General features: G+C 22.6%; 1 protein-coding gene across 2 annotated transcripts; it reads left to right on the top strand.

The window, feature by feature from the left end:
• Window positions 1-1,882: 1,882 nt before the first annotated feature.
• On the top strand, window positions 1,883-20,033 carry LOC107073073 (somatomedin-B and thrombospondin type-1 domain-containing protein). Of its 2 annotated transcripts, XM_089178496.1 has the most exons (6): window positions 1,883-1,905; window positions 2,864-3,148; window positions 11,124-11,327; window positions 12,588-12,666; window positions 16,928-17,001; window positions 18,497-20,033. In XM_089178496.1, exons 2-6 carry the CDS (start codon window positions 2,872-2,874, stop codon window positions 19,159-19,161), a joined length of 1,299 nt encoding a protein of 432 aa, XP_089034622.1. In that variant the 5' UTR covers window positions 1,883-1,905; window positions 2,864-2,871; the 3' UTR covers window positions 19,162-20,033. The 2 variants fall into 2 exon arrangements, with proteins under 2 accessions (XP_089034622.1, XP_015188990.2); XM_015333504.2 differs by lacking the exon at window positions 1,883-1,905 and having other exon boundaries at window positions 2,282-3,148.
• Window positions 20,034-21,879: the final 1,846 nt, after the last annotated feature.

The following is a 21,879-nucleotide window of genomic DNA, read 5'->3' as shown; positions in this document are numbered from 1 at the left end:
GTTTGCAAGAGAGAAATTCATTTTCCCTGGTTGAATATTTACCGAATATATATGTCTGTATATACATATATGTAAAATTCTCGTTCTTTGTGTGTATGTATCATCGATATTTGGTTGTTATGATTTATTGACAAATAATACATATGTATAATATTGATTATTTTCTAATGAAATTTTCATTATAATCATATTATTTTATTACTATCTAATAGTACTTACGATCATTTAGTATAGAATTAATTTAATATTAATTTCTATAATTTTGTTATCATTCACAAATATTATTTATTTTATTATTCAAAACATTTCATTGACAACAAGGTTATATCAAAATAAAAATATCATTTGAATTAATTTATAATACATTAGTCATTTACAATGACCAATATTATATAACTTATAAAAAAATGATTTAACATTTATAAGAAATAAAATATTACATTTAATATTAAACATTTTTAAGTATTACATTTTTTATATTATTTAGAGTAGATTTTGCAGATTTATTTAAAAAATTCTGATACACACACACAAACAAACACATCCTATTAATTATTATAATAATTATATATATATTTATAATATTATATATATTTAATATTACATAATATAATATATATGTATTTTTATATATACAATTATATATACTAATTGTTATTATTATATTATAATTATATATATATATATATATATATATATATATATATTTAATTAATAAATACATATAAATAATATATATACATATTTATATGAGTAATATATAATAATAAAAATATATATAATAATATAATATATTTTATATAATAATTATTATTAACATATTATAATTTATATATTTTAATAATATATATAATATAATATAATATAAATAATATATAACATATTATATATATTATATATAATATATATTAATATATATATATAATAAAAACATATATAATAATATATTTTTTTATTATATATAATATTATTATTATAAATAATTAATTATAATATATATGTAATTTAATTAATAAATATAAGTAGAGTATTTAATATATATAATGTATAATAATAATAAAAAATATATATATATATATAATTAAATAAATTAATAGTAATACACTAATAAATTATTTATATTAAATCATTGATCTTAATCATTGATCTCAATCATTGATCATCAATTGATTTATATCAAATCAATAATTTTCCATATTATATTAAAATAAAAGATTGCAAACTATGAATAATTAATCTTCAAATACGAATATACATTTAGCAGATCACGAATAAAAAAAAAAAAAAGAACAAAAAAAAATGTTAATTCGTCATAAAAGATAATCACTGAGGATTAAGGGGATGAGAAGGGACCATCATGTTATAGGGGGATATGGGGGTTGGTTTTAAATGAGGAATGAAGGAGGTTTAAACGTTAAGTGGTCGTACGTTGATAATTCAGGCATGCGCTCGTAAGGTGGCGGCTGGTTTAACCTGCTCAAGGGTTTTGTTAAAAGGATTCGTTGAAGTAACAGGACTATCAACTATCAAGGACGAATACGAATATTATAATGTAATATTATATCAAAGAATGAAAGAAATAAAATAAAAAAAAGAAAGACAGGGTGAATTGTGAAGGTGTGATGGGGATGAGTTTGTGAGTGAGTCAGACAGATTGGTGAAAGTATTAGTGTGTTTGTGTGTTTGAGTGTGTGTGTGTGTGTGTATGGGTGGGCGCGCGCGCACCAGACGCGACGTGTTAAAAGGGGGAGAATTGTGTGTGCTATCCCGTGATACGATGCTGTGTGGGTGGGGGTGGTGGTGGTGGTACACCCTCGTTCTCGTTCAAATCGCCTCAGTTCATTCGCGACTCTCTTGACACGAGGGTGAAACGGGAAACATCGCTTGTTTTTTTTACATATATATGTATATATATATATATAGATTTATATTGTATTTATGTAATATATAAATAATCGGGATAATAATTTGGCGATTTAAATCAAAGTTATTTGAGTGAAAGTGAAAGGGAGATATTTGATTTTGTTACTGTTTTAATTTATTTTATTTTATTTTATTTTTTTTTTTTATTAATTTGGTATATTTGTAATTTGCAATTTTTTATAATGTGATATATAAATTTTAATTTGCAATTTTTATGTATAATAATATAAATTTTAATTATAAAGGCATTTTAAAATTGCCAGTAATTAATTTTAATTTTTCTAATTTGTAATTTGTAATTTGTAATTTGTAATTTTTATATATATATATATAAATTGAAATTTTAATTAAATGTATTTTCAAAATTACGAATCATCAATTTTAAGTTTCAATTTGTTATTTTAATATATAACAATATAAATTTTAATTAATGGCATTTTAAAAAAATTGCGAGTAATTAATTTGAATATTTCTAAATTTGTAATTTGTAACTTGTAATTAATAATTTTGATATATAATAATATAAATTTTAATATAAACGTATCTTTAAAATAACAACTATCGGTAGGATATCAAAAAAAAAAATCATTCAACCAGAGAAACGAACATGTTGATTAAATATTTGTCATTATCGAAATTATCATCGTTATCATCCTTGTGTTATTGTTATTATTTTATTAAACGATGAACGAACGATTTATATTATAAACAATTAAATATAATTAAAATAAGAAAAAAACGATAGATTCAAATAATATCGTTTGATTTTGTTACACACGGTTGTTGTTGTTGTTGTTTTATTTTTTTTTCCTTTTTCTTTTAATTCCTTTTCTTTTCTTTTCTTTTCTTTTTTTGTTTTAGTTTCTTTTTGCAATATTATTTTGTTATCATTCGAATGGGGAATTGATTATTAATAATATAATATCACGTTGATTGGAAGAACACAAAATGATGTTGATAAAAAAGATGATGGATGTTACAATGATATTCGATTTATTGAAATTAAAGATCATTATACTCGGTTTGATTTTGTACATTGACACAAGTCAAGCCGGAAGTTGCAGTGCCGCTAAGCTTTGTTGTCAAGGAAGAGATTCCGGTTGTGTCATACAAAAAGAATCACCAAATGCCATAATCGAAAGCCCACGAGACAAACCTTGTTACTGCGATCACGCGTGTCTCAAACTTGCCGACTGTTGCGACGATTTTAAAGAAACATGCGGGGGTGAGTTTGATCAAAATCTATTTTTTTTATTTTTAAAACCAAATCCTTTTCATCAAAACCTGCTCACAAATAGATTTCCTTTTCTTTCTTTTTTATTTTATTTAAATAACTACTACTATTATAATATATTTATTTTTTTTTTTTAACAGCGGGTATTTTATTTATATAGTAAAATATTAATATATTTAATATATTATAATATATACATATAAAAATAGGTTTTATTTTTATTCTATTTAAATAAATACTAATATAATTAATTAATTTTTTTAATAGTTTATTATAAATAAAATTTTCTTTTTTATATATATATATTTTTAATAATATATTATATATTTTGTGTATATACTATATTAAATTTTTATTTTATTATTGTATATTTTATTTCATTTTTATTATATTATATGTTAAAATTAAATTTATTATATATTAGTATTTTAATATATATATATATATATAAATAAAATTAAAATTATTTTAAATAAATAAAATACTAATATTTTTAATCTATAATATATACCTATAAAAATAGGTTTTATTTTTTCTTATTTTTTTACTTTATTTAAATAAATACTATTATAATAAATTAATATATATTTTATAATATCTTATATAAATTATATTATATTACAGTTAGTGTGTGTAATAATATTTATATTATTTAATAATATATTAAATAATATAATATATAATAATAAAGTGTGTAATATAATTTATATCATAATAAAATATATAAATATTATTAATAATAAAATATTATTATACTAAGCTATTAACATTTCGAAATAAGTATGAATATTATTGGACAAGTTCTGTTAAAAGGGGGTTTGTTTGTAATTATGATTTATTTTTCCTATTTAAAAAAAAAAAAAACTTTTCTATTTCAACGAGTTTTTTTTTATTACATTTTTTTATTTTTTTATTTTTTTTTTTTATTTTATTTCTTTAGGACGAATTACATGTAAAGTTCTTTTCCTTTTTTTTTTCTTTTTTCTTTTTTACAGTATACAGGATTCAAACGATGCGAATTAAATTGAAAAATTTACATATTTTGCATTTCTTTTTTTTTCATTTGTCTTCTCTTTCGTGTATCATCAAAGTGTGTCAGCTTTTAATGTTCGATAATTTTGCAAAATTATTATACGAGTTAATTTTAAAGTGCACTTTTTTTTGTTTTTTCGTTTTTTCTTTTTTTCATTTTTTCATTTTTTCTTTTTCCAATTTCCAAGTTACATAATTGCGAAGTAATTTAAAGGTAATTAGTTACCTTTAAGCAAAGTTCACTTTGAACAAGTAGATGATAGAGAAAAGTTAATCATTTTTTTTTTCTGATATTTTTTTTCTGATATATGTATATATATATATAAGTATAGATACTTATCATACATAATATATGTAATATATAATTTTTATTTATTATATACGTGTATCATATATATTAAATAATATAAAAAATATAAGAGAAAATATCATAAAATATGTAATTTCGATTTGATGCTGTTGTTCGCATTAATTTGTTTCATGGAATTCAATCTTCAAGTAAAAAAAGAAAAACAAGAAATAAAATAATATAAAATATAAAATATAAAATAAAATAAAATAAAATAAAATAATAAAAATAAGAAAATAAGAAAATAAAATATGTAGTTTCGGTTTAAAGTTGTTTGCATTAATTTGTTTCATGGGATACAATCTTCAAGTAAAAAAGAAAGAAAAAAAAGAAAGAACAAAAATAAAATAAAAAATAAAAAATATAAAATATAAAATAAAAATAAAAATAAGAAAATAAGAAAATAAAATGTGTACTTTCGATATAATGTTGTTATCTGCATTAATTTGTTTCATGGGATACAATCTTCAAGTAAAAAAAAAAGAAAAAAAAAAGAAAGAACAAAAGTAAAAAATAAAAAATAAAAAAATAAAAAATAAAAAATAAAATATAAAATATAAAACACAAAATAAAATAAAAAGAAAATACACATGTCAGGTAAACGGATAGGTGTAGTAGGACTCGAGTACAAAATTGACGTGACGAACGCGATAAATTCAATGTGTGACGTTTTCAAACACATACGACAAGTTTTCCCACCCTCCCTCCTCCTCCTCCTCCTCCTCTCACCCTCAACCCCATTCGTAATCTCATTTAACGGGTTTTACACGCTTTTCACTACCATATAAGCGTAATAATATATTTATATACGTATATATGTTACAAAGAAACATATTTAATTATATACAATTGTAACACATACGTTTTCTATTATTAAATTTATTCAGATTCTTTTTTTTTTGTTTTTTAAATTTATTTCTTATAGGGGTGCCCCGTCACGCGTTGCTGTGGCTCACAATCAGTCCGATACACACGTCTTTAAGTCAACGAATTATCTTATACCGCCATCGAGACATATAATTGGCAATAAAATAATATTGCGAACTATAAATTGAGATATAAACTATCCTATCTTTCAAGTTGGATGAAACTGCACACAGTGTGCCAAATTTGATTAATATCGGTTCAGTAGTTTAGGAGTCCATTGTGGACAAACAACGTGACACCTAATTTATATCTATTAAGATTATATTTTTTCGTAATTTTTTTTTTAGCAGTAGAATAAAATTTCGACAAAATTTTTTAATACAATTAAACATGAAAAAAAAAAGGAAATGAATGAGAATGAAATGATTAAACGTTCAAATCGTGAATTATTATTAATATATGTATTTTTGTGTACACATAAAATATGTGTATATTTTTTTGTCTACAATGAGATACATTGATTGGGGGATGTTAAATACCTTGATAATGTGTTCGATATATCTCAAATGATAGTTAATTAAATCGAATGAAATATACTGCATATATTGTATTTTAAAAAGCACGAAAGTATATTAGTTTGATGTAAAAAAGTTTAGAGAAAAAAAAAAAAGAAAAAATTAATTAATATTCTTTTGTGTTGATTGTTTGGGGCAATAAAAATATGCAAATCATATGGAATAAATATGTCAAAGTATGCAAATAATATGCGACACATAGGACAAAAAATTGCCTTTTACGTTTTCTACAAAAGTCATATTAAACAACAACAACAACAACAACAACAACAACAACAAAACGAATACAAACATTTTAAGTAAGTTTCATAAAGGACAATATGAATTTAATTTATTATTGAATTTTTGAACAAAATAGGATATATTGTCGAATTTATATTATACAATATATTTTGTATTTTTAAATTATAATATCAATAGATTTTCTAAATTACAATATAAATAGATTCTAAATAATAATAATATTAATAATAATAATAATAATATATTAATTATTATATATTTAAAATATTTCATATATTTAAAATATTATTATTAATATGTAATAAAATTATAAGAGTAATTAATAATATATTAATTATTATATTTTAAAATATTTAACATATTAAAAATATTATTATTAATATGTAATAAAATTATACGAGTAATTGATAATATATTAATTATTATATTTTAAAATATTTAATATATTTAAAATATTATTATTAATATATAATAAAATTATAAGAGTAATTGATAATATATTAATTATTATATATTTAAAATATTTAATATATATTTAAAATATTATTATTATCATATAATAAAATTATATATAAGAGTAATTAATAGTATATTAATTATTATATTTTAAAATATTTAATATATTTGAAATATTAGTATTATTATTATTATAAAATTATAAGAGTAATTAATAATATATTAATTAACAATTATTTAAAGTATATATATCGAACATTTTATTTAATGTAAATTTTTGAAGTACAAATTCCAACGAAAGTTTTACTTTTTTTTTACTTTCCTTTTTTTTCTTTTAACATTTTTAATATTTCCATGTTATTAGAAATTCTGAGTATTGTACAGATGTAATTCTCTCTCTTTCTCTCTCTCTCTCTCTCTTTCTCTCATTCTCTTCTCTCTCTCTCTCTCTTTTTTATTCGTGAAGTAAGTTAGATGTATGAGAAATCGATATTTCGAATTAATAGGATTTTATACCGCTCGACCTAATTTCTTTCTTTCAGTTTTTTTTTCCTATTTTTTTTTTTTTTTTTTTTTTTTGAAAGAGAGGGAAAGACAGAGATAGACAGAAATAGAAAAAAAAATAGAGACAGAGAGTGAGAGAGTGAACAAGAGAGCGAGAAAGAGAAAGAAATTGTATCGTTTAATTAAAATCGTGAAAATTGCGTTTAAAGCAACGAACTTTGATGAGAATGGTAGAAAATAGAAAAAAAGAAAAAAAAAAATAAAAAATGAACACAATTGATAAGATAATTCTGTTAAATGGTGGTGGTGGTGGTGGTGGTTGATAGTGGTGGAAGGGTGGAAGTTTGTGTTTCTATAATTTTCCATTAATAAATTATCAATTATAAAATTTGTACTTTTAAAGTTTATTTTAAATATCATCGAATATTACTTTAAATAAACTCATCAAATTATGAACAATACAAATTTATTATTATCATTTATTATTATCATTTATTATTATTATTATTATTATTATATTTTATGATTATCGTTCATGCATTAAAATTCAAATAATAAATTGTTTTCTTTTTTTTTTTTCTATGAGAATTTATTACAACATTTTTATGAAGAACTATAGTTGTTCAGGTGAATTCGATAATGTTAGAGAAAAAGAGAAAGAAAAAGAGAGAGAGAGAGAGAGAGAGAGAGAGAGAGAGAGAGAGAGAAAGAGAGTGAGTGAGGGAGTGAGTGAGAGAAAATGAATAAGTACGGAAAAGGATTCATAGTGATTTGCTAAAGGATAGGAAAGGAAACTAAAGGAAGAGAGATGCAAAAGCTTTCTACCGGAAGACGATTAACTTGCTTCCGGGTACCGGAAGTTAAAGTCTTCTGTCATCTTCAAGACATAAGAAGAAGAAGAAGAAGAAGAAGAAGCTACTTAATTCATCACGTTTCTCTTATTATTACTTCTTACTATTACTAAATCGAGTGTATTTTAAAATACAAACATTATTTATCTTCTTATATTAAATCCTTAGAGAGAGAGAGAGAGTGAGTACTATGGACGCATATATGCGTTTGATAAAAATTATCAACCTTATTGTTTGAAGCATATACGTGTTTGTTAATATTAATGTAAATTAATATAATCTTTATATTAATTAATTTAAATTATATTCATAAAGAAAAAGTTTAATTATTAAATATAATTTATTATTAAAATCTATAGTTAATAATAAATTAATTTCGTATTATTATATTATTTATAATATATAATTAGTATATTATTAATATTATATTATATATATGTATTATTATATATATTATTATGTTATAATTATAATTTTATATAATAATTATTAATATATTATAATTATACATATATATATAATAGACATATATAATATATATAATATATTTAATTAACACATATAAGTAATATTAATATATATATATATATATACTTATATGCATAATAAATAATAATAAGAAATATATATAAATATATAATATATAATAATGAAAAAAAAAAAAAATATAAAATAACATATTTTATTATAAAACTTTAATTATTAAATATAATTTATTATTAGAATCTAGTTAATAATAAATTACTTCGTTCCTATAAAACATTTTAGTTCCAAGTATTCACCACTCAAAGTGTTAACAAATATCAAACCTTTCAACAAATTCTATTTTATATTACTGTTATTTCAAATCAATCGATTTTATTATTCATTTATTTTCAACTAGTTTTCAATATATATATATAAACAAATAGAAAAAAAAAAAACCATTTACTTTTGATTTGACAACTTCGTAAACGTGAAAAAAAAAAGAAAAGTAAACAAACAAAAGTAAACAACAAGCAAAAAAAACCTGACGTTTGGATGGTTAAATCGATTTTTATTTTTATTGTTATTATTATTGTTGTTATTGTTGTTGTTGTTGTTGTTAGAGTAAACGTTTGTTGGATATTTTTTCTTTTTTCTTTTTAAAATTACCTTCATATTTCCTATGCATCGAGAATAATAGAATTTGATGAGAGAGATTGTCTCACTATATAGGTGAAAAAAAAAAAAAACAAACACACACACACACACAGCCATATACATTTTGGTCTCGTTTTATTGGCATTGAAGTTCACCAAAGGCAAATGGATGAAATTATTTAGTTCTCGACGTACTATAGTCAATCAATCGATCACCACACCCCCTTCCTTCCTCCCTGTTTAAAGATCGTTGCTAATGTAAAAGGGAATAGGTTTTCGAACGAAGGAATGCTTGTGAAACAACAACAACAACAACACACACACACACACACACACACACGCACATAATAATATATAGGCTATATTCCTATCATTGTAATTAACAATACGTAATTTTGTTCTCATTCTTGTGAAAATATTTCTTGTTTTCGTATATTTCAATAGTTCAATTTTATCAAAAAAAAAAAAAAAAAAAAAAAATAATAAAATCAAATCAAATGAAATATATTATAAAATAAAAATATATAATATAAAATAATATAATATAAATATATAATATAATAAATATTATATTAAATAAATAATTACATTTAATACACCAAATTAAATTCTATCCACATTGATATTTAAATGATTTAGAATTAGAGTGAATAATCATCATTTGTCATTTTTATGGGTTTCAAATTATCGAAAATAATTGAAATTATATTTAAAATAATAATATGGGGGAGGGGTGTTAATATTATAATATATAGTATATATATAGCGTGATGTAATTGATTTATAAAAATAATTTATTAACACCTTATTATTATTTTAAATATTTTATAATATTTTAAATGTTTTTGATATTTTTTAAAACATACTTTATATTTTTAATAGACATTTCTTTTTTTTAATCTTTTTTTTTATTGTCATTTATTTCTCAAATCCACAAAATATTCGATAACATTTATGATTTTTTTTTCTTTTTTTTTTTTTTGTAGAACCGTTGTTTCGTTTCGTTTAGTTTCGTTTCGATAACAATTTGATTAAGAATAAATCTTTAGACATTTGTTGAAATCTGGCTATTATTTTCAACACGAATTCGATGGTTCTATTCACGAATGATGGACGGTCGAGGGGAACAGAGGGGGGTGGCTGGGAAACGAAGAATTCGTCATGAATGAATCGATCTGCCTAACTCTCTCTCTCTCTCTCTCTCTCTCTACACCAATACGTGTATATAACTATGTATATACACTGTATGCACTCCTATATATACATATATATACGTTTTTCTATTAGCTCTATTGAATTCTCAAAAAGACTATACGGAATATATAAACTTTTAGGTTGGTATTCATAATCATTTCTTTTTCTTTTTTTATTTTACATTTTTTAATTTCTCATCCCCTTCGTCCCCTCTTTCTCCACCTTTCTCTTTTCTCATTCTTTCTTTCTTTCTTTCTTGTTATTTTTTATTCGATAAAACAAATGTTCATTTTATGTTGTTTTTGTTATGTTCATTTTTATATTATTATAATAAATTTATAATATAACCTAATATATATTACAATAAAATATATTATACATTGTAATGTATATATATAATTTAATTAATAATTCATTAAATTAACTACCAAATAAGAAATGATTATAAATACATCTGTTAATTCTATCAAATATCATACTTTCAATTATTATTTTCAATAATTTTCAACCATAAAAATAACAAATTATTATTCACTTTTATTCAAACTATAATTCTAAATAATGTCAATATCAATATGGATAGAATGTAATTATTCAATTTATTAAATATAACCATATAAGAAATGATTGTAAATATTTATCTCGAATTCGTCTACACTTTTATTATTTTTTCAAAAACCTCCACTCCTTTTTCCCCCATAATTATTTTCTACAAGTGTATATTTAACATTAATGAAATATTTCATTTGTTTATTTTTTTGTTTTTGTTTACAGTGGTAGATTGTACAGTAAGCGAATGGAGCGAGTGGTCAGCTTGCAATACAGGATGTGGCAGTGGAACACAAAAACGTACTCGCAGTATAAGAAACTCTGAGAAAAATGGTGGAAAACATTGTCCAAGACTGGATCAAATCAGAAGCTGTCGAAGCTTTCAATCTTGTCATTCTGGAATTCTTCGTCCTTTGCTTCACGACAGGAGTGAGTGATCATCATTACGATAGTCTCTACAGTGTACACCATAAAGAAAAAATAAACCCCAAAAATTTGGCTTTACTTTTTCGTCATTCTTTTGTTCTCTAGTTTCATTCTAATAGATGCTACACGTAATTTTCCTATAAACACGATTTATAAATTATAAAAACCATTTTATCAATATACAAAGAAAAAAAAAAACAACTGTAATGAATCTTTGTAAAACATTGCATTTTGTAATATAATTTTTGTTTAATATTTATTTACAAATCTATGTGTGAGTGAACCCCTATCGATGTTGTAGAAAGTTTATTTTTTGTTTTGTTTTTTATATTGTTATTACACATTATTATAAAATATTTTATAATATTAATTCATTATATATATATATATTAATTTAAAATTAATTATTTTATTTTATTGAATTATTTTAAAATTAATATTCCCATTTTTTCTGGGTTTCCTTTTAGTCGCCTCTTACGACAAGCAGGGATTACTGAGGGGGTATTCTTCCCCGCCAACCCCCACGGGGTGTTATAGAAACTTTATTACCTATACTTCATTCGAATTTATATTTCGTCATTTCTTTTTTTTTCTACAGTTCTCTTTTTTTCCATTTAAATTCTACGCACTTTTTCTACTAGAAATTTTTGTAATTTTATCGAAGTGAAAACATCTTTAGAATGGGTGTGATTTGAAAAAATGAAACGCGGTGATGTAGTGGAAAAACGAAACCAAGATTTGCAAACATCTTTTAAAGTGTCTTATTATTTATTATACTTTCTTTGTAATTATTATAAAAATGCGCGCCTGTATGAATGCAACCCTCCAGACACACTTTGAAAATGTTGCTTGCGAGCGTCATCTGTCGGGACGGAATTTTTTTCTGCCCGAAAGATAGGCAATCCGTCATACATACGTGTATAAACAGTTTTGAGTGCAAAAAATATTTCGTCTCAGTAGATGTCGCTCGCAAGCAACATTTTCAATATGTGTCTGGAGGGTTGCATACGAACAGGCGCGCATTTTTATAATTAAATTAATAATTAAATAAATAATTACAAATTAAAAGTATAAATAATATTATAATAATATTATATAATAAATTATCCTCTAAACTTGTTTATTTGAAGGTTTTCACTTCTAACTTGTGTGATATGCACACACATGCTTTTTTTTTTTTTTTATTATTTTCTTCTCTATTTCAATTATGTTGAATCATACTTTTAGAAAATGCTTGACGATTATCGATTGATCTTTTCGCAGGTGTGACATTACTCTCCTTTTTACCTGCCGGATACAACGGTTCAGAAGTTGGCATTGGAAATGAAATACCGAAAATAAGGTAAGAAATATAATATACACGATGTGAGTAAAACAACAACAACAATATTGTGACATTAAACTTTATAATATTATTTGTTTTTTAATTCTTTTAATTATCGGGTTTTTTTTTCATTCATAAATATTTGTAAAACACCATACTTTTGATAACACATTGGATATTACATGATTTTCACTTAATATACAGTAGATTTAGAAAGTATTCGTACACGGATCAATTTGAAATAAAATGTTTTGAAATTGTAGTTTATTAAATAATTTTTGTTAAATATATTATAAAATTTATAGTGTGTGTTTATATTATAATAAGCTACTTACTTTATTAATTAATAAACTAACTTTTTTATAAACGATGAATTTACACATATTCTTGAAAGTATTTATTATAAATGTACGGAAACAAAAAATTATTTATTTTAAATTATAAAATTGAAAGAGAGAAAGAAAATGAAATTAATTTCTACAATTAATAAACACTTTGAAATTTTATATTTAACGTTAAAAACGTTAGAATTATATTAATAATTAAATAAATTAAAATTCTCCTATAAATAATATAGAGGGAAAATTATTTCTAAATTCAATTCAATCATTTTATAAATGGACTTCACGTTATTCGTAAATTTTTATATAAAAATCTGTTGTTTTTTTTCTCTTTCTCTCTCTCTCTCTCCATCGAAAAACCGTTTCAAATAATATTTTCTCGTTCGACTTTAAATAATACGTTTTTATGCAAAACGTCAAGCGAAATCGTGGTACAACTTTTATTTTTTTTTTGTCTGTTTTCAGTTACACGTCGTGCAATATTTCACGTACGTTTACTAAATCTCATTCGATGGTACACGACAGCTTTTTTTCTATTTTGGTTTGTCAGGTTCTTGTTTTTCTTTTTTTTTTTTTGTTTAATGTTTTATATGTTTAATTTTATACGACATCATTTTTTGGGATTTTATTTCTTGTTTTTTGTTTTTTTTTTGTTTTTTATTTTCCCAAGGATTTTTTTATTTTACAACGGTCGTTACTAACAGCTCGATAAGGGTGGGAAAGGGTTTGGGGTTTGAGTGAGGTGACAAAAAAAAATATATAAAACGAAATTCTATGTTGACAACATGATGAAAATTATTTCACGCATGATATATATACATATATATATATATATATAGATATTATATGATATATGTTATATATATTTTCTTATTGATATATAATTTATTTAAAAAATTATTTTCTATTTCATTACATCTATTGTAAAGACTTTCAAGAAAGAAAACTATAAATTCATCGTTTATAAAACATTTGTTAATAAACTGCAATTTCACAACATTTTATTTCAAATTGATCGGTGCACGAATACTTTCTACACCCACTGTATATATATATACATACATTGAAATTTACAAGTCTATCCATCGATCGAACGTTTATTTATTTATCCATCTGTCTATCTATCTATCTATCTATCTATTTATCTATCTATCTACCTATCTATCTAGTTACCAATCTATGCATGTATCCATGTATGTATGAATGTATGTATATATGTATGTATTACAACTTTACCATTTCCTGAAAATTTTCCATGAAAAATCCTACAAATAGATTCGTGGTACGAACAAAACGATGTTTATCTTTATTGATAGATCATAAAGTTAATAGTTATTTCGTTACATTCAAATCATACAGTTCTTCAAACATTTTCTTGTTGTTTATAAATCAATTTTTTTTTTCATACAACAATTTCAATATTTCTTTTTCCCCAATTGTCCTATTCTTCTATTACCGAACACAACAGTCAACAAAATAAATATATTCATATTACACATTTGTGATTTTTCTATAGAAAAGTAAAATTATAAAAGTACGAAAGTAAATTATCCTAAATATTGTATTTTTTATAATGTTCATATATTAAAAACAATAATAATATGTGACCATAATTATGAAAGTAATCTAAGTCATATATCTCTTGTTTCGAGATATTTCAAGATTTATACTTGAACACCATATAAATTCCATACAATATTGAAATAACAAATATTATCTAATGATTCATTTTTGATAATATCGGTTTCAAATTACATTGAATTTATTTATAGTTTATAATAATAATGTAGTGCGTAATAACAGATAAACTCATTTTTTTATTAATTTTGTCTTATGTTAGACCACTTTCATAATTATGGGCACATAAATATGATTAAACGTTGAAAATAAAAATATTGAATTATTTGTCATAAAGAAAAAAAAAAAAAGAAGAAAAGAAAAGAAAAAAACAAAGAACCAATTGCCATAACATTTGAATTACTTTTTTTTCTCTTTTTTCCATTGCCAGATCTGTGTCAAACTTTTTATATGAAGTCAATTTTAAAAAATAATTTATACCAGTGAAAAATAAAAATGTTTAATCAAAAAACAAAAAACAAAAAAAACAAAAAAAGAAAATAAAAAATCAAAGAGAAACGTTTAAAAGAAGAAAATCCGTGTATATAAAAATGGGTTCGTTCGTTCAAATTTTAAACAATGATCAAAAGAAAGAGAAAAGGATTAAAAATATAAAACAAACTGTTGGAAAAGAGAATCTCTCTTTTTCTCTCATTGTTTTTTCTTTAATTTTATCCTTTTTCTTTTTTTCTTTTGTGAATATACACCCCTACATCCCGTATATATATATATATATATATATCTATCTCGTATTAAATATTAAAATGTAATATACGCGAAATATACGAGAATGAAATAGGAAAATATTCTCTCGCAAGTCCGAATTTCCAGAAAAAAGAAATAATAATAATCATAATAATAATAATAATAAAACGAAATAAGAAAAAAAAAAAAAATAAAAAAAAAATAAAATATATAAAAAGAGAACAAAAACGTGGTGAAATGCAAGAGTACTACTATATACCATAAAGAATCACTTTGTGTTAAAAGTGAATATTATACATACGTACGTATGCGTAAATACGAAACGTGTATATGTTTCACATGTATATGTATGTGTATACGTATGACCCACATATGTCAACGAAAGATCTTTTTAACTCTTTTAAAAGGTGAATTTATCTCGATAGACGCCAATCACACGATTTTGAAAAAGTATTTCGATGACGTGTATACGACTCCATCAACAATGAATTTATATACTTCATATATATATGTGGGTGTATATACGTGTATATATATATATGTATATCAATGTCGTTCTTGTACAAACATTTTTCTCATTCTCTTTCGCAATATTTTTGATTATTTTCTCTCTCTCATTCACACTCACATACTCACACACTTCCAACTGCGGTTTTCCCTTATTTTCCATCCAAAGAACGAATTTTTATTTTTTTATTATTATTTTTTTGTAGTGTACGGTAACAACCAATCCCAACGTAGAGTACTCGAAAAATAATGATGATTTTCATGTTTATTCGTTATTTATCGTATATTTGTTACCACTTTAAAAATAAAATTGCCACTCGAGACACAACGATCATTCATATCCTACTACACAACCAACCAACCAACCAACCAACCAACCAACCAACCAACAAGCCCTAGATTCGTTTGTTATACCTTATATGGGATGATATTGTTTAATAAATTGTTTTATCCAAAATATCAGAGAAAAATATTTAAAGAAATAAAGAGAAAGAAACGCAACAAAATGTCATTAACAAAATGATAATTTTATTATCAAACATTTCCATGATGAATCAAAACAAATGGGAAAAGAAAATATTTTATATCGTTTTAAAATAATTTATTAAATAAATTGTGTGATCGAACGAAAAAAAAAAAGAAGAAAAAAAGAGATATAATATGGGGATAATGAATCTTTCCCTTTCCCTCCCAAAAAGAAAACAAAATTATTATTTTTTTTTTTTTAAATAGAACGACTGATTTTTAATATAATAATATTAATAAAATAAAAGTTTTTTTTTTTAATAATTATCATATTTTTAAAAAAAGAAAAAAGATAATAATATTTTTGTAATTTACTTTTATAATTATTGTTTATATATCAAAATCAAAAAGTCATGAATTATTTTATTATTTATTTTATTATTTGGAACACACGTGATTTCTTTCCCCACCTCCACCCCCCAAAAGAAAAGAAACAAAATGATGATTTTTTAAAAATAAAACGAATGATTATTATTTATTAGAAATAAATTTATGTTATTTGTTCAATTGATATGATATAAAATACGATCGAAGAGTATAATAATGTTAGTTGTAATCGAATATATATTTCATATACCTTTCAGCCATAGGTGTGTTGCATTCACTATCGTGCGTGCTTCCAAAGCTTGCAAACGGATATCATCTTCCTTGGCCGAAGGTAAGGATAAATTTCATATAGACCAATATATTATTATTATTATTATTATTATTATTATTATTATTATTATTATTATTATTATATTCAACATTGTTTAATAGAAATAGAAAATAGTGCAAAACACACAACCCCAATTAAATTTCCTATTATTATATCAATGTCATATTATATTACGTATAATATTATGAAATATTTACAATTAATTTTTGCAACCTATGAAAATGCATAATCGAATAAATCATTAAAAAGTAACGTGATTGAAAAATCTATATTACAAAAATTTATTTATATTTAATTCATTATTTTATGGGTATTTTATTTCAATAAATAAACAGATGCACGAATATTTTTATTATTTACATCTATATTTTATTATTAAATATTAATCAATGAATATTCACAATACTGACCAAAAATATTTTTAAATATTAAACTTACATAAAAACAAAACAAACAAAAAAAAAAGAAATAAAAAGCATGTTTTTTGTTTTTAGTAAAAAAAATCTTGTATCAACGTTTTCCTATAATATTTTCCTTGTTTTTTTTTTTTTTTTTCTACGTATGACACCGGTTGGCGAATAAAAGCAAAACAAAAGAAAACAAAAAAAAATAATAAACAGAAAACCGCAAAAAAAAAATCAAAATAATAAAAAATGTGTCCGATTTCGCACTGGAAAAAATAATCTCAAAAGATTTTCCTTTTTCAAATAAAAACACCGTTTCTTTGTCCTCAATATTTCTTTTTTTTTCTCTATTTCTCTCTCTTTCTGCAGAAATAAACAATACAATACAATATTGGATAGGTTTCAGATAGGTATTAATAAAAAAAAAAAAAAGAAATGATTTGAACTAAAAAAAAAAAATTGCAAGTAATTATTTAAAAAAAAGAAAACGATAAAACGCCACTAATTTTCTATTAAAACTAATTATCCTAATTGCCAAAAAAAAACAAAATACACAAAAACTTTTAATTTTAATATTAGATATTTTCATTGCAAATATTCAATGAATATAAAATTTCAATTAATCAAATTATTCAAATTAGTCAGTTAATTAATAAAAAGAAAAATTACTCAATCTACAAAAAATTACAATGAATCATTCCAAAAACAAAACAAAAAACACCACTAATTTTCTATTAAAACTAATTATCCTAATTGACAAAAAAAAAACACAATAAATTCTCCTAATATTAAATGTTTCATTGAAGATATTTTATACCAATAAAATTTTAATTAATTAAATCATTCATATTAATCAATTAATTAATCAAAAGAGAAACTACTCAATCTAAAAAAAAAAAAAAATTACAATTAATCATTACCAATAAAAAAAAACACCCTTAATTTCTTATTAAAACTAATTATCTCAATTGTCAAAAAACTATCCTAACTATAAATTCAATAACTTTTGAAAATATTCATTGACAATAAAAATGTCCATAGAAATGAAATGACATTAACATTTTTTTTTCTTCTCATTTCCTATTTTTCAGGTACCAGAATATGCGTGGAACGACAGGAAGATGATATGGAAGAAGATAAACAAATGAAAAATGAACAAGAAAATGATGGAATTAATATTAGTAATAGTAATAGTATTAATAATAATAATAACAATAATAATAATAGAATGACTAGTAGTATTAGTAGAATTAAAAGTAGTATCAGTAATAGTATTACTAGTAGTAGTAGTAGTATTAAAGAAGGTAGAAGGAGAGGAGGAAAGTTGTTCGTGGGTATTGGCAGATGGAAACTATCGACGTCCGTTGATGCCGGAAGTGCTGTTAGAATTGCTATGAATTCGAGCTGCCATGGTAAATGGATAGGCGATTCTAGGCATCTCATCGATTGCTATGATCCAACTTGTACTGATAATACTAATACTACTACACGTTTACGCGTCGATAAACGTCTACGAAGAAGTTTACGATTCAACGATAATCATAATAATAATATAATCAATGATAAAAGCCATGATGATAATGATAATGATAATGATAATGAAGATTATAATAATAAGAAGGATCACAATGAAGATGACAATTATTTACGAAGGACCAAAACTATTAAGGAAAGGTGCAGAAGAAGGAGAAGGGCCAGACGACGAAAGAGAAGCCGAAGAAGAAGACAACACGATCATTTTATTGTCAAATCCTAATTCTAACTAATAATAATTAATTATAATTTATTTTAGTAATAATTAATATGTATTTATATTACTATGTAACTAGTAATTTATATTATTTACTATAACTATAGTAATAATTAATTATGATTATTTTAATACCTCGTATATATATATATATATAATAATATATTTGTATTATTATTATTTTTCTTTTTACCCATATAACGACGTTGTTGAGACCCAACAAATGTTTTCATTCCTTTTTTGTGCAACAACATAAAAATAACATTTTGTACTTTTATTTTTTTCTCCTATTAATATTAACCATACGAAAAAATAATAAGATAGAAAGAGAAAGAAATAATATGTTTCTCTATTGTCGATATGAACAATTTATGAATACAAAAATGAATATTATAAATAAATGAATAAACAATTGAATGTATGAAAAACCTGTAAACGAAAAAAAAACAAAACAAAACAAAAAAATAACACACGCAAACACACATAGAGAGGAATTCATCGCGTATAATATTGTCATTTATCTAATATTTTGTATTTCCTTTAATTTAATCCTCTGTAATAAGGTTCCTACTTGATAAAAAAAAAAAAAAAAAAAAAAAAAAATAAGAAAAAAAAGCACACACATACACATTTTTAATTATCGAAATACTATTATACCGAGTAATTTCAATAAAATAATACAAATATGTAAATGAAAAAAAAAAAAAAAAAAATACAATTATAACGAAAAGAAAAAAAAAACAAGTCTCAAATAATAATAACAAAAAAAAAACTTAATGTATTAATTATTAAATAATAATAATAAAAATGTTGTTATTATAAAAGGGATATTAAACAAGAACAGTAAAAGGATAATAAATATCGTTGCATGATATGAATTATGTATTATTACTATTATTATTATTATTATTATTATTATTATTATTATTAATATTATTGTTAGGATAAGCTAAACTATTTATTAGAAACGATTTAGACAATTAGTTATAACGGGGGAATACAAAGTGATTAATCAGAAATTGGATTAGGAGAAAGGAAATCAGAGGATAGGAATTCTCGTAAATTCCAAAGGGTTGAAGAGAACCCACCAAGTTTCTAGGAATATTCGTCGATACACACATGCCAAGTTATGTTATCGACATTGCGAGAGAGAGAAAGAGATAGATAGAAAGAGAGAGAGAACTAGATAGATAGATAGATAGATAGATAGATAGATAGATAGATAGATGGATAGACAGAAAGTTCAACGACGAGATGAGCAAAATGTAAAAGCACAAACCCCCGTTAATAAAGGGCACTAGCATTACCATTAAAGCACTACCATTTCAAAGATTATTTCCACGACTGAAAGAAACGTTGTTTTTTTTTCTTTTTTGATACTTTTCTTTCAATATATATATATATATTTCAATACACAGGGTGTCCGAGTTATTATTATTTTCCTTTTTTTTTATTTTTCATTTCCCGATTAAATAGTATCAAGTGTATTTATTCTATTTATTTTTAAACTTAAAATAAGAAGACAATGTTTTACAGATCGTTGTGTTCGAGTTGTTTTTTCTTTTTCCTTTACCGATTAAATTCTATCAAGTGTATTTATTCTATTTATAATATGCAAGTAAAGTAAGAAAGAAAATGTTTTCATAGATCATAAGATCATTAAAAAAGAATCTTCTGATATCAATAACAAAATTGTTTTATATTTATTTATGATTAGAAACAGTCTTATTAAATTGTCATTTAATTAGGTTAATTTGTGTATCTTTTTGTTTTGTTTTTTATTTATAAAGTTTCCTTTTTCAAAGATTATTTAACAAATATTTCAATCGATATTAATTCTCTCTAAGTTTTATAATATTAAAAAAAAAAAAAAAAACATAATAAAAGTGATACTTAAACGATAATGAGAAGAAAAAGAAGATGACAAATTTTCTTTGAACGAGTAACCAAAAGATAAAAAAAAAAGAAAAATATTGACAAAGAGGTAAAGAGAAAAGGTATAATATAATAAAAAAAAAAAAAAAGAAAAAAAAATACAAAGAAAAAGAAAAGGAGTGAGGGGTGGGAAAGAAGAAAGTGCATAAAATTTGCAACGTAAAGGAAAATAATGAAGGTTTACAGTAAGAACTTGCAACTTATCCGAGTTTAAGTGAAAAGGGTTTGACTCGATTTAACAAATAAAAAGAAGAAAAAAAAATATATAATAATAAAATTCAAAAGAATAAAATACAAAGTAAGGATAAGAGGGGGAAAAATGAAGGTAAATAGTAAATATAGTAAAGTAATATAAAAAAAAAAAAAAAGAAAAAAAAGTAAATACGTATAAATCAATGAATCCCATAATTCATAGTTTCACGACACACGTATGCAAGATGAGATCTCAATTTTCACGTGTAAGTAAATAATAGTCAATATTTAAAAAAAAAAAAAAAAAAAAAAAAAAAAATAGAACAAATCATTTTTGACATATTTATTTTCTAACATTTTCTTCACGTTTGTTGGAAAACAAAAACTTTCAACTTTCTTATCAACGTTGCTATGATATTTTCTTGTTTATGCTTTTTTTTTTATCTATCTCGTATGAGATTGGAGAACAATAAAAAATGTGTACGATTTTACGTTTGAAAATAAAAAGATAAACAAACAAAGATTTTCCTATTCCAATATAAATATTGTTTCTATTCACCTCACCCTCTTCTTCTCTTCCACCTGTACATTTTTCTT

Source organism: Polistes dominula, unplaced genomic scaffold, assembly GCF_049000335.1.
Source record: "Polistes dominula isolate Pdom_NZ unplaced genomic scaffold, Pdom_raw_medaka contig_11, whole genome shotgun sequence".
Taxonomy (NCBI): Eukaryota; Metazoa; Arthropoda; class Insecta; order Hymenoptera; family Vespidae; genus Polistes; species Polistes dominula.
Note: the sequence above shows the minus strand (reverse complement) of the source record. Positions and strands in the feature narration are given on the sequence as shown.